General features: G+C 49.2%; 1 protein-coding gene across 5 annotated transcripts; it reads left to right on the top strand.

The window, feature by feature from the left end:
* Positions 1 to 6,468: 6,468 nt before the first annotated feature.
* On the top strand, positions 6,469 to 11,797 carry REEP4 (receptor accessory protein 4). Of its 5 annotated transcripts, none has more exons than XM_072634924.1 (8): positions 6,469 to 6,843; positions 7,774 to 7,846; positions 8,431 to 8,507; positions 8,601 to 8,721; positions 9,368 to 9,481; positions 10,072 to 10,207; positions 10,741 to 10,898; positions 10,995 to 11,797. In XM_072634924.1, exons 1-8 carry the CDS (start codon positions 6,812 to 6,814, stop codon positions 11,058 to 11,060), a joined length of 777 nt encoding a protein of 258 aa, XP_072491025.1. In that variant the 5' UTR covers positions 6,469 to 6,811; the 3' UTR covers positions 11,061 to 11,797. The 5 variants fall into 5 exon arrangements, with proteins under 5 accessions (XP_072491025.1, XP_072491027.1, XP_072491024.1 ...); XM_072634926.1 differs by having other exon boundaries at positions 10,741 to 10,889; XM_072634923.1 differs by having other exon boundaries at positions 6,596 to 6,994; positions 10,741 to 10,889.
* The last annotated feature ends 7,480 nt before the right edge of the window (positions 11,798 to 19,277 follow it).

Below are 19,277 nucleotides of genomic sequence, written 5' to 3' on the forward strand. Positions count from 1 at the left end.
TATGATGCTTGGAACCTGGGTTACTGGAAAGATGGTGGTTCCTAGAACAGAACAAGAGAAGCTTAGAGGAAGAAACTATTAAGAAGAAGGGAATAATGAGTTTCATTTTGGACATTTTGAGTTTGACGTGTCCAACTAGCAATTTTAGAAATTGAAGACTGGAAAGGATGTGGCTTGAGAGGTTCAGGGACCCTCCAAAAACCAGAGCACTGGACAGGGTCACCTGCAGTGAATTCACAGACTCAAACATTCTTCAAGTCAAGCCGGCAAAGGTTTATTGTAATACCAATATGTGGGCAGAACTCCCCAAGGAACTTACATTCCTTAAAGAACTTGCAACTTAATAGGAATGATATAATGCTAAAGCTTATGTAGGGAAAGTAGTGGATTATCTAGCAGATATGCTAATTAGGTGATAACTTACAATCTTGGTCACAGGCATCATTCACTCACTACTGGAAACCAGAGAAAGGGGTTTCTCTGGTGTGTATCTTTGATCTGTTACTTCTGTAGCAAGACAGATTTGAGAATTGGTATCTATAGCTTGGATTGAATATGATAACTTTGGTAATCAATACATGATAATTCTGTGGTTACAAGATAGTCGTGTTTTTATAAGAGAATTTCTTCAGAGGTCAGCTTGTCCTTGTGATGGGGAAAGATAGCTTGTTTTACTGAGGCTCACTCATGAGTTATTGTTAGACATAGTGTCCTTGGGCTGAGGAGAAAAGTGTTAAGGATAGCGTTTTGAAGCTAGGGAAAAATGCAATTTTTCAAACTGGGGTCCAAGCCCAAGCACCCAAACACCCCATCACAGCGAGGGAGCAAGATGAGAACACCAAAGAAGGAGGGTGGAAAGAAAACACAAGAAGGCTTAGAACCAAGGGTGTACTGGAGCCTGCTCCAGAGAGCTGGTTGTTAAATTTTCAGTGTGACTATTTACACCTTCCAAATCCGCAAATGCTACAAATCAGGACTTGGTTTGGTTTTTTGTTGATTGTCTAAACTTAAAAAAGCAGTGGAGAAAACATTAATAATACAGATTAGACATAGATAGATAGGTAGGTAGTTTTGGTTTTTTTTAGGATTGCCAGTGGTTAAACATTTATGAACATACCACTGCTTAGAACAGAGCTTTTAAGGGATATCCCCACTTAGTGGGCAGGAGCAGGGTTTTGATATATTAAAGAAGACAGAAGAAAGGGGGTCACATAGATAGGAGAAGAAAATAGGAGCTCAGCACTAACAGCTCAGATAGGAGAAGACAGTTCTAAGAGGGAGAGGAAGTCAGTTCAAGGACAAGTACATTGAGTGCTGAAAAAAGGCCTTAGGAGTTAGTGGTTAAGAGAGCATTGGTAATTGTAGATAGAACAGCTTGGAAGCCTGCCTACCCTCTTGCTCCTCTCCCTTTCCTCCACTCTCTCCTCAACCTAGACCTCATGATGACCTACAGGCCATCTAGGGTGGCCACTGATTTTTTTTTTAAATTGGATCTACTATTTCACTGATACAGGGAAAACTTGGCAAGGAAAATCCTTCTCTACCAGCACAGGACAGCAACAGTTTTGTAATTTATAGTCTTATAATGTTACTAGATTAAAAAAATTTAATTCAGAAAATTAAGAAATATATTCTTTGTCAGAGAGACTCTAGGCTAAGAATCCTGCTAAGTACAATTTCTAGGTGTCCATTTCTCCAGTCAGGGATACCCTGAAACCCTGGAGATAATAACTGAAGTTTCATCCACTAATAATGTTTCACAGCAAAGCCTGGGAGATTTGGTGTGAGATATCTCCCTAGGACAAAGGTCCTTGACAAAGCCATTCATATGATGTATGAGTTGCAGAATGTCATGTCTGGGGGATTCCTCCAGTGCTCTAAACTCTTGAGAAGATGAACTAATGGGTGGTAAAGAAGAAATGATTTGAGCCATCAGCATGTGTTAAAAAAGAAGACAGACTCACTACACTTCATTTCTCTGACCCTTACTTTCTTCATCTGTAAAATGGGGATAATAATATGTCCCCTACCTAATCTGTGACTATCATAGGATCATAACAGATCACAAAATCTTTTTTTTTTGTACTTAATAGTATTTTTTTCAATTGTATGTAAAGATAATTTTCAACATTCATTTTTGTGAGAGTTTGAGTTTCAAATTATTCTCCCTCCCTTCCTTGCCTCCCCAAGACAGCAAACAATAGGATTTAAGTTATACATGTACAATCATGTTAAACATATCTCCCCATTAGTCATGTTGTGAAAGAAGAATCAGAACACAAGGAAATAAACACAATAAAGAAAAAAACAAGTGAAAATAGTCTGCTTTGGTCTGCATTCAGACTCCATAGTTCTTTCTCTGGATGTGGATAGCATTTTTCATCAGGAGTCTTTTGGAATTATCTTGGATCACTGCATTTGCTGAGAAGAGCTAAGTCTATCAAAGTTGGTCACCACACAATGTTCCTGTTACTGTGTACTATGTTCTGCTTATTTCACTCAGCATCAGTTCAATAAGTCTTTCCAGGTTTTTCTGAAGTCTGCCTGTTCATCATTTCTTACAGCACAATAGTATTCCATTACAATTCAGACACCACAGATTGTTTAGCTGTTCCCCAATTGATGGGCATCCCCTCAATTTCCAACAGAATCTCAGTCTTGAAAGGACCTCCTAGGCCACCTAGTCCAACCCACATCTAAATAAATAGATGTCCCTCCTGCAACATCACCTCAAAGGGAACAACCAGAAACCTCTGATCAATGGGGAATGAATGTGAAAGTTTGTTAAAGTACTATGTAGATGAGAAGCATTTAAAAAAAAATTCTGAGCAGCAAGATGGCACAGTGGATGGCATGGCAGGTCTGGAGTCAGGAAGACCTGAGTTCAAATCCAACCTTAGACACTTCCTAGCTGTGTGACCCTGGGCAAGTCACTTGGCCCTATTTGTCTCAGTTTCCTCACCCATAAAATAAACTGGAGAAGGAAATAGCAAACCACTCCGGTATCTTTGCCAAGAAAACCTCCAATTGGGTCACAAAGACTCAGACATGACTGAAAAAACTACAAAAACAATACATTTTTAAAATTATTGTCCAGTCAACACTCACTCTCACGCTGTTAACCAAGACAAGGGTGTGTCCCCTCCCTTTCTCTGCATTTTCCAGACCTCAGAGGTTGCCCTTTGCTCTCTTATTTTCCCTCTGAGTATTAGCTTTACATTCATTTTAACCCTTTCTTCACCTGGAAGATTCTGTTGAAGAAGGTAAGAGAGAATAATGTGATTTGCTTTGGGGAAATACACACCACCTTCAGGTAACCCAAGAGCAGGGGCTTATTACCTTTTTGTTTCCCCCTTAGAATGTTGTTTTGCTCAGAATAATATTCTTAAATGCATATAATTAAATATGTAGGGTTACAAAGGAAACCAAAGGTTCAGGAAATAAAGATAAACTTTTTTCCTATTCAAGTTTATGGACTCCCCCAATAATCTATCCACTGGCCCCTTCACGTGATCCAAAGGCTAAGAACTCCTGCCCTAGACCCAAAGTCTTCAGTAGGAGTAATCTGATCCTGGGCAATGGTCGGTTTCTCTTGTCATGGACACTGACCCATGTGGGTAAGGGAGGGAGGCCCTTGAGGAAGTTTTCTCTGGTACTTTTCATGACCAGTTCTCACATCCAGTGGTACCTATAAAATTTATTATAATAATTAATAATGGCATGACGACAGACAGTATGTATTTATGTCCTTCTGTCCGAAGAAGCTTGCCTTTCCCCAGAAGTCTTTCACCGCACTTTATATTAACTCTTCCATTCCCCCAGGGGAGGTAAGTGGGAGTTAAATATTACTTTTAATAAATTATAATCATCCTCCCTTTCTCTCTGGAGTCCTGTGTAGACATGATGTCACTCATCCCTACTTCATCCTTTTGTGGGCGAAGGGAGAGTTAGCTATTTTCTTCATTTTTGAGAGGGAGGCAACAGGAGAGAATTTATACCTGGTCTCAGAGTCAGTTATTCAACAAGCAGGTATTAAGAGATTATTATGTGCCAGGCACTGTTCTGGAGAAACAAATATAAGGAAGAAAGAAAGAAAGAAAGAAAGAAAGAAAGAAAGAAAGGAAGAAAGAAAGAAAGAAAGAAAGAAAGAAAGAAAGAAAGAAAGAAAGGAAGGAAGGAAGGAAGGAAGGAAGGAGGGAGGGAGGGAGGGAGGGAGGGAGGGAAGGAAGGAAGGAAGGAAGGAAGGAAGGAAGGAAGGAAGGAAGGAAGGAAGGAAGGAAAGAGAAAGAAAACAATCTCCACCTTCAAAAGCTTACACTTGAATTGTAGCTATATTCACTCGTATCTAATTCTTTGTGACCCCATGGCGGGGGGGGGGGGGGGGGGGGTTGCGTTCCTTGGCAAAGGATACTGGAGTAATTTGACTTAGTGACTTTCCCAGGGTCACACAGTTAGTGTCTGAGGCTGCATTTGAACTCAGGTCTTTCTGACTTCAGGCCCAGCTCTCTTTCCAGTCTTCCCACCTACCTGCCTCCAAGAGTCACCAGAATTCAAATCCAGCCTCAGACACTTACTAGCTGTGTGACTCTGAGCAAATCTTTTAACCCTATTTACCTCAGTTTCCTCATCTGGAAAATAAGCTGGAGAAAGAAATGGCAAACCACTCAAGAATCTTTGCCAAGAAAACCCCAAATGTAGACATGAAAAGTTGGACATGACTAAAATGGCTGACTCCAGGCCCAGCACTCTATCCACTGTGCCACCTAGGTGCCCCTTATAATCTAATAGTGGAAGAAGACTCATAAAAGAAGCCTGAAAAACATGGGGCGTGGGGGGCAAGGGGAGGAAGAGAAGGTACCAGGTACTGGTGAAGGGCATGGTGGGGAAACCAAAGAAGATCAAAATCAGTCTAACCAGGTGAGAAATGAGTTGTCTGAGGAATGAGTCTATGCCAGGTCCTCTGACCCAGGGCATGTTTTTGCAAAGGTGTGTTTGTTTGTTCTAGGTGCCTTGCTACTTTCCTTGTCAAAGGTCCTCTCCTTCTCCCCCTCCCCAAATCTATTTTGTGTCCTGTTTTTGACTGGGCAAGACTAATAACTGTCAACTTGAGGCTGATGGAGGAGAGGCCTCAAAATCCCCAGGAATGTAAGATACTATAATGAAAGCAAATATTGATGGTGTCTGCTACATGCCAGCTGTGTGACAGATGGCAGGCCACTAACCTCTGCCAGCTCCTGGACCCTGTCAGGGACAATCTGTTACAAAAAGAGAGCCAGATCTACAGCCACACCCAGAGTTCTCTCCACTAAGGAAATCTCAGGTGCAGACCCTGAGCCTCACCCCACCTTCCCCTCCCCGGAAGTGTAAGGATAGCATTTTGCTGGGTGCTGGGGTGGCAAAGATGGGATCAAAGCCAGCCTTAGACACTTCCTAGCTGTGTGACCCTTCGCCCTGTTTGCCTCAGTTTCCTCATCTGTAAAATGAGCCGGAGAAGGAAATGGCAAACCCCTCCTGTATCTGTGCCAAGGAAACCCCAAAGGGGCCATGGATGAACAACCAAGAAGCCTGCCTCAGGGAGCTTACAACCGGACGGTGCCAGTGCTCCGGTGCAGCCTGTCCGCACTGTCCGCACTGTCTGCCTCAGTCTCCCCCTGTCCAGCCCAGCCCGCAGCCCCCAGCCCGCAGCCCGCAGCCCCCAGCCCGCAGCCCCCAGCCCGCAGCCCGCAGCCCCCAGCCCGCAGCCCGCAGCCCGCAGCCCCCAGCCCCCAGCCCGCAGCCCGCAGCCCCCAGCCCGCAGCCCGCAGCCCCCAGCCCCCAGCCCCTAGCCCCCAGCCCGCAGCCCCCAGCCCGCAGCCCGCAGCCCGCAGCCCCCAGCCCGCAGCCCCCAGCCCGCAGTCCCCTCCAAGTGGAGGAGCCCACATCGCGCAGGAAGGCAAGGGCAGCGTTCGATGCACGTGCGTGTTCTGAGGGCGGGGAGGCCCGCACACAGTTCGTTGGTCCAGGCTTGTCTGCCTTCCCCCAAGATACGCGAACACGCGTGGCAGGGTCCGCATCATCACGGGTAGAACTTCGGGGCCTCCTCAGCGGGCGCGGAAGGGCGGGAAAGGGTTTGGAACGCAAAGTTTAAAAAGAAGATCGGAGCAATACATTTATTAGATGGTAAATAATGTTAACAATCAGTATTTTTGAAATAATTTACAATTAATTTAAAAATAAAAAAACCCCGAGCCTAAGTAGAAGGAATACTTTCGCAGGTGACACAGGGGAGGCAGCGGAGTAGTGGGGTGTTTGGAGGGCACGGGTTCGAATCCTGCTACTCCAACTGTCCCGGGGCCCAGTTTCCTCATTGGGAAAACGAGGCAGGCCGGCTTTTCCCGCCCTTCCCACCTCTAGCTCGGTGGTCCACGCCTGCCCCGAGCCCCCTCCCGAGGGCCGCCCCCTCCCGCCGCCCGGCCAGGTCACGGCCCCTTTAAGGCCTCGCCCCCTTGCCTCCGCGCAGCCTCGGCCTTCCGGGTGCGGGAGCGCACTGCGCCTGCGCCGGCCTGGGCCTCGGGGATTGGACCGAAGTTAGGTCAGTGCAACTTTCAAGTCGGTTGGAAACTCGGCCTCGGGGCCCGACCGGGCGAAGGCGGCATCGGCGGCCGGGCCGGGCGGCGGACCGGAGGCGAGCACCCGGGCCCGAGCACCCCGCCTCTGCCGGGCCCCCCACTCCTGGGTCGGCGGGGGGCAGCGGCTCTCCACCCCCTGGAAGCCTCCCTTCCTGCCTCGACCTCCCCCGGGCACCGCTGCCTTCCCGCCCCCCACCGACAGGATGGTGTCCTGGGTGATCTCCCGACTGGTGGTGTGAGTACTGGGGCCGGAGTGGGGAGTGGGCAGCCCGGACCCTCGGACAGCCGCCCCTGGACACCTGCCCCATGGCCTCCGGGAGCGGCCCCCCTCCCCCACGGAAGCTGTGGAGCCGGGCCCGACCCCCCCCAGAGGGAGCAGATCTTGTGTAGGCGAGGGGCATGGGAAGTGGGGGGCACCTTAGCCCGTGGTGGTTAGTGGGGAGGAGGGGTCGTTTTGGGCCGAGAATCTAGGTGCCTGCTTCCTGCCTGAGTAAGCACGTGACTCATCCCCAGGTCTCTGGGATGCACAGACACACGGACACACTCAGGCGCGCACACACGGACACACACACATGCACACACACGGAGACACAGGCGCACACACGGACATACACACGGAGACACACGCACACTCTCCCAAGAGTCACCCTCCAGGAAAGCGGAGGTTCTCTGTTCGTGCCTGTGGAGGTCTGGGCCACACTGGGTCCCCATGGGTGTCACGGGAGGTTGGGAACAAGTGCCCCGTGTTCTTCCCAGGTCTTTGCCAGTTTTGCTCCCCACCCCGGGTCGTTCTCTCCACCCTCTGAGCATGGCAGATTGCCTTGTGCCCTCACCCCGTGGGAGGCCACTGCAGGCCTGGGCAGGCTTGGGGATGTTTGCCAGCAGTGGGACAGAGAGAGGGCCTTTAGGGCACTGACTCAGGAATCAGAAACACTGGATGTAAGTCACAAACAAAGGCACTGCCAGTATGTGGAGGTGGGGACCGAGAGCAAAGGGTCTAAGCTTAGAGACCATAATAGTGGCAAAAGCATAGATTTGGAGTCCCCACGTTGCAAACCTCCGCTTTTCCACCGTGGGCCCTTCTCAGATCCTCAGCTGCCTCTTCTGTAGAATATAGGACCTCATCTGAGCCTTTCCCTTGGATTTCCTCCTCTCCCTCATCCAGGCTGGTATTTGGAATGCTGTACCCTGCCTACGCCTCCTATAAAGCTGTGAAGACCAAGAATATCCGGGAATACGTGAGTGTAGACCTCTTTGTGAGGGGGACAGGACGGGAGGCAGATGGCATAGCTAGTCTGGAACAGCAGTCTGGTAGGGGGTAGCTTGGCATATTTATGGGAGTGGATTGAAGCAGGAGACAGGAGAGAGGCAGACTACCATTGTGGGAATTTGGGAGTCAGAACTCCCAAGTCTGACTCCATTTCTTACTTACATTGCTTCATCGAGCCTAACGTCACTTTCCTAATCTATAACATGAAGAAAATAATTCTGATACTCCCCGTGACATGGGATAATTTGTAGCACCTTTTAATCATGAATGTTAACTGTAATCACAAGTGGGTAGTAGGGGATGGCAATGATGTTGACTCTATAGACAACTGACAGGCCCTCTAGATGAAAGATGGTAAGGATGGTGTCTGTGGAATGGGAGTGGAGGAAACAGCCCTAGATTCTAGTGAGGATGAGTCTCTGTGGAGGGAATGCAGGTGGACCAGCTTCTCAGTGGAATGTCTCCACCAGACTGGGGCGAGTGGGGAGGGATTAGGGAGAGGCTGGGCAACCTAGGCCTGACCCTGGTGATCCCCGCCTCCATCCCAATTAGGTCCGATGGATGATGTACTGGATTGTCTTCGCCTTCTTTATGACAGTAGAGACCTTCACCGACATCTTCGTTTCCTGGTATGGGGATAGTAGGTGGCTAGGGACTGGGGCTAGTCAGGGCTGGCTTCCTCCCCCTCCTGAATCCTTCCTGACTTTGACATTCTCTTACAGGTTCCCTTTCTATTATGAGATCAAGATGGCATTTGTGGTGTGGCTCCTCTCTCCTTATACTAAGGGTGCCAGCCTGCTTTATAGGAAGTTTATCCATCCAGCCCTTTCCTACCGGGAGAAGGTAGGCAGGAGAGAGACTGAATGATGTAGGAAAGCACTGAACTGAGATTTAGGAGCCATGAGAGAGAGTCCTACCCTTGACTCTGCCACTGATTTGATGTTTGACCTTGGACAAGGCACTATCCATGTCTGTGTCTCTGTTTACTCATCTGTAAAATGGGAGTCCCTATCCTGTCCTCCCTGCCTCGAAAGATTGCTGTAAGGTTACAATGAGTATAGGATGATATCTAATGGGATCCAGTGGAAAACATTAAAATATTATACATGGCTGCAGCTGGGAGGGGAATAGCGTATAGGACCTTTCCTAGGGAGCACAGAATAGATGCTCCTTGAGGGCAGGCTGTGTCCTGTATCTTGCTCCATAGACTAGACAGTCCTGAGGCAGCAGACAGACCCTGAGGAGGGAGGTGCAGTGTGTCTGGGGCTAGGCCAGTTTCCCTCTCTCCCAGGGTCTTATACCAGGTATATTGGTGTAAAGATACAGACCTGAAGAGGTTTTTTCTTCTTTTTTCTAAAAAATGTAAATTGCTCCCTGAAGAGAGAACCTGATCTGTTTTTGCCTCAGTATCATGGGTGTCTGGAACATGGGATGATTGACTTCTTGGACACTTCACCTTTCCTCACCCTTAACTTTCCTTTGTCCCTAGGAGATCGACTCATACATTGTGCAGGCGAAGGAGCGGAGCTATGAGACTGTGCTGAGCTTTGGAAAGCGAGGTCTCAACATTGCTGCCACAGCTGCAGTGCAGGCAGCTGCCAAGGTGACAGCCTGGCCGCTCACCCTTCATATGCTGGGCACTTGGTCCAAGGGCTGGGTGGTGCCCCACCTTCCTGACGTGCAAGGAAAGGATTCTGAGGAAGATACTTGTTTGACCTGGAATACTGTCGAAAACTTGAGTTCCAGTCCTTACCTCACTCGTTCATTAAGTCACTGGGTCTCAGTTTCCTCACGTGTAACCAGAGGATTTTGGACTAGATGATCTCTGAGGTCCTTTCTAGTTCTAAATCTAGAAGTAGAATAATTGTGGTATAATACTCTTAGGGCCCAGAAGATCCTGGTTCTCATCCATTTTCTTTCAGTAACTAGCTGCATGAACTTGGGCGAGTAAATTTACATCTAAGATCTCCAAGGCAGCTTGTAGCTGAATACCCCCAGATACCCCAGGCTGTGCTCTCATTCCCAGTAAATGTAATGCCTGTCAGGCTAGGTATCTCTCCTCACTAGTTCTGGACCTATTCCTGACTCTTCCCATGATTCTCCTGGGCTCACGTTGGCTCTCTAGGCTCTCCCCATAGCCAGGAACATGTTCCCCTTCAGTGTGCCAGTGACCATTTTCTCCCTTCCCTGCAGAGTCAGGGTGCCCTTGCTGGTAGGCTTCGGAGTTTCTCCATGCAGGACCTGCGTGCCATCCCTGACAATCCTGCGCCATCCTATCAGGATCCCCTCTACCTGGAGGACCAGGATTTGCACCGGAGACCACCTATCAGTATGAGGGGACAGGGGCAGCAGGGAGGGGATGGCTGGATAACAAGGGACTTCTAAATGGATAGAGTCGCCAAAATTACTCATGAGTGGCTAGGATTAGAGTAGAGTCAGGAAGACCTAGACTCAGATCCTGCTCTTAGCATTTAATAGATGTGTGACCATAGGCAAGTCACTTAATCTCTCCAACCCTCCATTTCCTTATCTGTAAAATGTTGAGTAATACTGTGTTATAGTTGTTCTCTTGGGATTATTCTGAGGCTTGGGTAAGGTCACAGATGTAAAATGCTTTGTAAACCTTGAAGTACCATAGGAAAGTCAGCTGTTTATATTATTGTTAGCCTGCTTTGTTGACATGTCTGGAGAACAGGTCTTGCTGGGACTTCAAGGAATGATAAAGAGACCTTTCCCTAGGGAGATGCCTCTTATCTCAGAATCAGTCCCTTGCATCCTCACTCAGTTGGGGAAATCTTGAAAAAAGAGAAAAAAAACAGCCACTTGGGGGTCCCTCAACGTTCCTTCTCTCTCTCCTTCCAGGGTACCGTCCCGGGGGCCTCCAGGACAGTGACACTGAAGATGAGTGCTGGTCTGATTCCCAGACAAAGGCCCACACCCTTCCCCGCCCAAGGGAGAAGAAGCCCTTGGTACGGAGCCAGAGTCTACGGATTGGCAAGAGGAAGCCCCTGGTGAGAGAGGTGAGGGGAGACCACCAGTGAAGACCCACTGAGCTGACTGAGGACATGGGCCTTTGATGAGTACACATTTCTCACCCATTTCTCCTCTCCACATAGGGCACCTCACGCTCCCTGAAGTCTCGAACTCGGAAGAAGGCAGCTCCGTCAGACCTGGACAGCTAGTGCCAGCCAGTTCCTATTCCGCTCTACCTCCAGCGACCTTGCCCCTTCTCCTCTGACCACCCCCCCCCTTCCCTCCCATGTGGAGGGGAGGTTGGAGGAGAGGATGTTGGGTCTGTGGACACTGGAAAAGGCAGAAATGCCCCTTTTTTGTGATGGTTTTCATCTGTTTCCATATGATCTCTCCTTGCCCTGTTGCCCTTTCCCTCACTAATATCCTCTGCCCATCAAAGTGCCTATGGTGGACTCGAGAAGGTCCTAGTCCACTAACCTGCCAGCTTGGACAGCTTGCTTGAAAAACCCTGGACTCAGCCCTGACCAGCACCTCCTCCTGGCTTGAGGATGGGGGTGGGGTCATGTGTCCTTGACCAAGTTACCAAAGGTTGGCATTACCAGTTGGCATTGCACAATTTCTGTGTTTTTGATATGCCAAAGCAATCCCTCCGTCATGCTTCGACCTGAGGGTTATTTATTGCCCATATTTTTTTCTGGCATCATCTTTCACCCCTAACCCTTAATGGTTAGGAGGTAGGGGAGCCTTGACTCCCCTTCCCCAACTCTTTTATCTTCCATCCCAGGCCCAGCTTTGATCATTCCATCCCTTTCCCCATGTTACTTGACAGGCCTCTACTGGAGGTCCTACGTATGCGTGTGTATATGTTTATATATGTCTGTGTTTTTGTTGGTTGGTGTATGACCAAGTTTGTAATGGTTTTGATAAATAAATACACAGAATTTTCTCTTCTGTTTTTATCTTTTTTTCTCCCCAAAGCCTCCAGGTTGATTTCTCTTCATTTCCCCCAACAAGTTATTTTAAAAATGTTTATTTCAAAGATCTTCCCTATCTCCCTCCTGGGTCTTCCTTTACACTTTAACAAAATAGTGTTTTCATCTTAAAACAAAGAGGAACCTCAGGCGTATGGAGCCTCCTTTTTCCAAGGGAGTAGAAAATATCCAAGGCCCAGAATGGCCTTATGCTCAATGCAGAAATCTTGTCCCTACCTCAGAAAATGAAGATTTAGCCCGACCCCAAGAGCCTTGCACCTCCACAGAGAGGCCACAGGGTGGCAGCCGCAGCAACCAGTTTTCCAGGGCCCAGGCTGACATGTGGCCACTCCCCAACAACTGATGCCTGATGGGGAGATTTCAGGGCAGTGAAGATGCCAGGGTGGGGGTGGAGGTGAGGTTTGGCTCTTTTTACTGGTGTCCAGCTAGCACCGGATGGATGCTTTCTGAAAGGAGGAAGCCTCTTTTGTAAACAGTGATCCCCACTGTGCTCAGCATTAGCGTGGGCATGGCCAGCGTGGCCTTGGCCTGCCTCTGCTCCATTCTCTCTTCTTAAATTGGGGAGGGCTTCTCCACTAATCCAATCTTGATTGATAACCCCAGTACTAGGCTGCTTTCTACCACCGGTAGCCTGATCTGCTGTCCTGTGCTGGACCAATTTTGGGCATTGTTCTTCAGTCCCTTTTCTAGTCTCCTGCCTGCTTACCTTCAGCCCCTAATGACCCTAGGCATAGTACTTCCCCACCCAGCTTTATAGCCCTAGGCACAAATAGGACCTGAATGTGGAGTGTTGTGTCCAAGGATCCCAAACTAGGAAAAGGAAGCCAGTTAAGGAAGGGAGGAGGGAGTAGAAGGGAGAGTGTAGCTGAAGAGTCCAGCTTAATGCTCAGTTCAAAGATTAACTGTGTCTTGTGATTAGAGAGCTGGACCAGGCTTGGGGTGTGCTTAATTCTGACAAGTTTAGGAGTGATCACTGAGCTCAGGGTTTAGGGTGCTTCTGGCCCTGTCATTTTGGAGTTGGAAAGGCCTCCCTGGCTGCCCTCCTTTGACCTTCCTAGGGAATACGAAGTTCTGAAGTCTTGGCCTAGGGAGAGTAGTGACTCCAGGCAAAACTACTGCCTGCTCCCTTGCTCTCAGTAATTAATGCCTTGGAACCACCCCTTCCTTTCATGGGCGGAAGTACATGATTTTTTTTTTTCTGCTTTGCCTCAAAGAGTGAACTGGCACCAATGGGTAGATGTTACAGAATGGCATATTTTGGCCCAATTTAAGGAAGAACTTAACTAAATAGAGCTGTCTAAAAGTGGACTGGTCTGGCTTAACAGTTTTCCCTCACAGGAGGTGTTCAACGGGTGATTGGATAACCATTTGACAAGTATATAGAGATTCCTCCTCAAGAGTTGAACTACACCTCTGAGGTCCCTCAGCTCTTAAGACTCTTACGTGGTTAAGCATTCAGATTATGTCTAGGTATGGGACCAAGGCAATCATCAATAGCTCATCAATAATTGGAATCCCAACTGTATGTCTAGTCCTGCATTTGACTATACTTTGGGGACATCCAGAATAAACATAAGACGGTTCTTCCTGACCAGGAGCTCCCAGTCTTAGGTGAAGAGATGAGGCTATGGAAACATGGCTACAAGACAGATTTGGATGGGCCTGACATTGCTCTGGAAAGACAGAAGGGGGCATCACTGCGGTTTGGAAGACTTCTGAGAAAGTGAGAGCAACCTGGAAATTGAGTGGCCACCATTTATAAGACTGATGTCACTCAGATCTCTGAACCTCTCTGCAAGAAGAAGGTAGGGAAACCTTGTTCTTGTCATTTAAGACCTGGCCTGAACCTCCCTCTCTAATTTATCCCTCCCCTACCCCTCTATAGAAACCCTCCAGCCTTCCTCTTTACCATGCTTGCTTCCCATGGCATTCAGTTATCCTCTCAGGACATGCCACCTTCTGCCTGCCTTTGATAACCTGCTTCTCCACACTGGATCTGAGACCTAACACCGGGCTCATAGGGAGTTCCATTCTTTAAAGTCCCAAACCTAGGACCCAACCCAGTGGATTGGTGACTGGGTATATAGAAGCTAGCCCTTCTGCCCAGTATACCTACTGGCTGGCTTTAGACCCCAGCCCATTCTTGACTTTCACATCTCATCCAGCCATCTACTCAGATCATCTTACCATATACTTACTGCCATGGACATATCCCTACCCTATTCCTCCCTCCCTTCCCTGTTCACCACTACTCTGGATATCATATCTTCCCCTATTAGAATGTAATCTAGAGGGCAAGGACTGTCTCTTTTTAAAATATCTGTATCTCCTACACAGTGCTTGACACATAATAAGTACTTAAATGCTTCATTCATTCATTCTTTCATTACTTCTTGCTCCCTGAAAAAAAAGTTCAATTTTCTCTATTTTGCCCTAACTAAGGCTTTCTCCTCCAAAGTCCTCCTTCCTTTCTCCCTGTGCCTGAATTCTGCAAAGTCCAGTTCAAGATTTACTTTTTCATGGAGTCTTCCCTAGCTACCCCAGTCCCAGGTGATCTCTCCTTCCCCTGAAGTCTAATGGTAATCATTTGTATTGTACCACTAAACTCCGGCGCTAAAGCTAAGAATCCAATATAATAAATGTACTCTTTTATGTATTCTTTCCTCAACTAGATTGTGAACCCCCTGAGGGAAGGGTCCCATTCATATTCTTCAGCATAGCTGGCACACTTCTGAGCACATAGTAGGTACTCAATGAACATTTGTTGTTTGTACTCAGGTGTGTTGGAAACTTGGGCAGCTAGATGGTTCAGTGGATAGAGTGCTGGGCCTGGAATCAGAAGATTCCTCAGCCTGAGCTCAAATCTGGCTTCAGACACTTACTAGCTGTATGACCCTAGGCAAGTCACTTAACCCTGATTGCCTCAGTTTCCTCATCTTTAAGGTGAGCTGGAGAAGCAAATAGCAAACCATTCCAGTATCTTTGCCAAGAAAACCCCAAATGGGGTCACAAAGAGTCAGACTACTGAAAAAACCAAACAAAATTTCCAAGCCATGGAGCATCCTTTTGATCGTGCGTCAAATTGGAACTGATTTGGAGGATTGGCTACTCCAGTCTGGCTGTTCCTCCTAGAACAGGGGGCTTCTCTCTGTGTTTATAATTCTAGGCTGACCATTGATTAAGCCTTAATCCTCTGTCCAGAGGTGGTACCCTCTCCAGCTGGATCCCAATGGGATGGGTTTGCTACGTTAAGATAACAATTTTTTTGTCACTTCTTGAAGTATCTGTTAGGAAAGGAGATTTCTGGACTATGGGAGTGTGGATTAAATAACTTGATGGTTCCTCAAAGATCTCAGAGTCTAAGATTCTATCTATTCTATCTATTCAAACCTTGACTTTTTGTCCCACCGCTTGTCATGTTCTGTCTGACCTCTGGGGTGGAATGAAGAGGGTCATGCAGGATTTTCGGGACTGACAAGTACACAAGGGGGAACTCAAACTGTCCAAAGGACTCAGGGCCTTATCTACACCCACACTTCACACTCCCCTATCTCCTAATGATCACTCAGTCCATCTCACAGAATTACAGATTTTTGGAGCTGGAAGAAAACTCAGTGGTCATCTAGTAGAACCCATACAGGAACATCTCTGCAATAACCACTAAAAGTGGTCATCTCACCTTTGACAGAAAACACCTCAAAAAAGGAAACAGCTACTTCCCAAGGCAGCACATTCTTCTAGATCTTGGAGAGTTCTTAATTGTTAGGAAGTTTTTCCTTAAAGCAAGCCTAGATCTGTCTCTCTAAAACTTCCCCCCACTGCTTCTCATTGTGCCCTCTGGGGCCAAGCAGAAACACAACTAATCACTCTTCTGCATTACACTCCTTCCTCTGTCATGTCCATCTCTGACCCAGCCTGGATCCCAGTGACCAGAGCTGGGCCTCTGGCTCCATTTTAGACCTCCCAAGAGCATGCAGCCACCCACTCACCTTCTTTTCTCAATCCATCCCTTCTGACAAGGAAGTCCACCTTACCTTCCTCCCTACTTTGGTCTCTTCTGTTCTCTCTCTTGCTCCCCTTCTACCTCTCATTCTCCCTTTCCAGTATTTCTTCTCCTCTGTCTCCATCACTCCTTCCTCCCCCCCTACCCCGACATCTCCTATCAGCTTCTTATGTCAGTCTTTTCCTTTCCTCTCAATCACCACTTCCCTTTTTCTTAAGTCTCAGTTTCCCTCCTCCCCACTCCCCCCACCCTCTGTCTCTGCCCTCCATGTGCACAGCACACACATGGCCCTGTTGCTGTATTTTTAGATGCCAGTTTCAGCAACGTAATTAGCCTCTTGTTTCAACACAGTCTTGGCCCTGGCCAGGGCCAGGTTGTCCTGGCTGGCACTGCCCCACCCTGGGTGGGGGGGAGGGGGAAGGAAAGGGGAGGAGATGAGAATTCAGTCCCTTCCCCCTACTCAACCCCTAGGGTCAGAGCTTCCAACAGCTGACCACAAATGACAGGGCCCCAAAGTGCAGCCACAGAGATGCCCACTGCTAGGGGTGTGGTTGGGGGGGGGGGAGCCTGGTCCAGAGGCTCTTTTGCTCGACTCATAGAGAGTTCGGGTACTCAAAGTGGTTGGTTAGTATAAGGTGAAGCAGCCCTGAATTAAGGGCATCCTGGAGGCAGCTCCCTCTCCCTCAATTCAACAGACATTTATTAAATGACTTACTATCTGAGGGTGGTTAGAGTTTTTGTTTAGGTGGGGAGAGGGTTATGATTAGGAAGAGGAAGCGAAATCATGTTAGGGAGGTGGGTGAGTGGGTGAGAGAGGAGAGTTGTCTGCCACAGAGCTTTTCTTCAGCATTAAACTCATCTTCTGACAAACCCCTCCCTCCCCATGACCCATTTCTTCTCCCCCACCCCCACCCCCACCCAGATCCTTAGGGGCTCCGATGGTATTAACCCCCAACACTCCCCACCACAGGGGAGGCAGCCAGCCCCAGCTATCTGTGGGATGGAGGGGCTGGGGAAGTAGGGCTAGGTGCCCAGACAGCCGCATGTGTAGGAGGGGATGTCCTCGGATGCCCTCCACCCGGCAGTCCCAGCTCTGACGTGGGTGCCCCCCCCTTCCCTGCCCAGATTAGTGGCAGCTTGGCCTGGCTGTCCGGGGCTGCCCTCCCCCGGTCTGGGGGCTGCTCCAGTGGAGGGAGGCCTGGCTGGCCTGCCCAGGTAAGGGACTCTGGGGAAAGGGGTGAAGGTGGGTGGAGCTCCCAAATGCCCGTATGTTTGTTTGTGTTTGTGCTTGTCTGTGTGGGGGTTGGTTCAGGTCTGCGTCTGGGCACGCCTATGTTTTGGGTATTGGTCGGCTTGCCTTTGTATGTGTGTCCATTTGTGTATCACTTTTTCCTGTGTGTATTTGCGGCCTTTGTGTGTATTCCCACAGTGTTGCTCCACTCTCGGCGAAGAGGTGCTGACTGAAAGGCCATGGGCTTTGGTGCTGGCCTTGGAAAGCTAGATTGGAAGCCAGGATAGGGGTGGGTGAGGCTGTGGAGGGGACTCTCACATTGCCCCCACTTCCCAGGTTCTCTGAGAGCTTATGCTGGGAACAATTACCCAAATCAGGGTAAAGATGAGTCACAGACCTTGAGGAAAACTACCTGGTCTGTCACCCAAGGGGGCCTGACCTCACCCACATCCAGACTTGGAGAAGTGGGGCTTGGGACTTGAGTCTTGCCAAGGGTCCTTAGTCTCCCAAGGCCTAAGCCATAGGTTTTCCCTGCTGGCACTCTCTTCTAGCCTGCTGGCTGCTGGCTGGGGGACACCAAGAGAAGATGGATGTTACAATCCTACCAAGTACCCCTGGCCACATAGTGCCACCCTCTTGCACTCCCTGAAGCTAATCTCAGGACATATATTAGTGGGGTGGGGTGGGAGTCAGGAATAGAGGTTCTGATCTCTCCCATCTTCCAGGTAGGCCAGGCCCAAGCCAATATGGAAGGAGAGGGAGTTACCACCAGACATGGAGGCTATAAAACTGGATGTTAATAAACCATAGGCTCTGAATGGTCCCAGTTCCCCCTGGAACTCTTTTCTCTGCCCAAGCCCCACTCTATCCCTCAATCCTCCAACTTTTTCCCTCTCCTGTCTCTCACAAGTCCTTATTAGGTCATCTTCTTTCTGACTTGGATCTCCACTGATGGTAGCATGTCTCAGGGGTCCAGGGAAGGAAGGAACCATTCTCCCTTTCTTCTTCTTCCCTCTCACTGGAATTAATGACAGTAGCTAGCTTTGTGGATCAGGGATAGGTCCTAACACTGCGTTGGTTCCAGACTAGATAGAGGGCTGCACTCTCCAGATCCTGACTTAAGAGAGTAAGGGATGGGTGATAGATGCCCAGGTGAAGGGAAACACCTATTGAGCTTGTGTATGTGTATAAATCTGTCTGGCTGTCTGCGAACCTGGTTATGCTTCTTGAACCACCCCCACAGAGGAACCTTGGTGCTTCCTTGGGTGGAAGGGTACCTCACTTTCCCATTTCCTCTCCCACTCTTGGGTCCCTCCCTCTGGGCCACTCCCATCAACTGCTTTCCTGTATCGGTGCTAGAAGCCCTGGGAAAACTGGGTAGTAGAATAGAATCATAGGATGCCAGAGCTAGAAAGGACCTCAGAGAGCATCTACTCTAAACTCCATCGTTTTACAGATGAGGAAACAGACTCAGGGAGAGGTTATGTGGTGCTTCAAGTAGTTAATAGCTGGGTCTGGCTAAGAGAGAGAGTGTTAAGGAGTAAGGAGTGGGGGTTACGATGGAAAGGTGCAAAGGGAAAAAAGGGGAAAGGGATACATACATCTATGTGAGATAGACCCATCCCTCCATGGCACAGAGCAGATGTTTCCCATCCTTGACCCCATGACAACCTGACTGCTACTGCCAGCAATGACACTGCCCCTTCCTTTCATGCCCTACCCTGGAGGGGGGGAGCCCCACCCCATGAATCCTGCCCAGCCCCTCCCGCCCTTTGCTCTATTTCCCCAGCTTGGCACCTACTAGCGGGGTGCTGCCCGCCTGCCAGGCTCCGGGCCGGCCCACGGGAGGGTGGGGCCGCTGGGAAGCTGGCACGTTGCCCTAGGGGAGCCTCTCTCAGCAGGCGCCCGGGTGCCGCTGATGTGGGGGGAAGGGGGGAAACAAAGGACTCATTCTCTGGGTGCACAGCCGGTGGCATCGCAGGGGCGTTGGCGGAAGCCCCGGGGGGCCAGGAGGGGGCAGGCCTGGGCGGGGCTGAGGAATCACGGGCTCCTGTTCCCCCCGGGGTGCAGGAGGAGTAAACCAGCGGAGCAGCTTTTCGGCTCCCCAGTTGCGCGTCCGGCGATGGCGATAGGAGGTCCCGCTGCGCTCTCCGTGCCGCTTGGTCTACACTAGACGCGCAGCGCTGCGCTCACTTGGTGC

Source organism: Notamacropus eugenii, chromosome 1 (genome assembly GCF_028372415.1).
Source record: "Notamacropus eugenii isolate mMacEug1 chromosome 1, mMacEug1.pri_v2, whole genome shotgun sequence".
Taxonomy (NCBI): Eukaryota; Metazoa; Chordata; class Mammalia; order Diprotodontia; family Macropodidae; genus Notamacropus; species Notamacropus eugenii.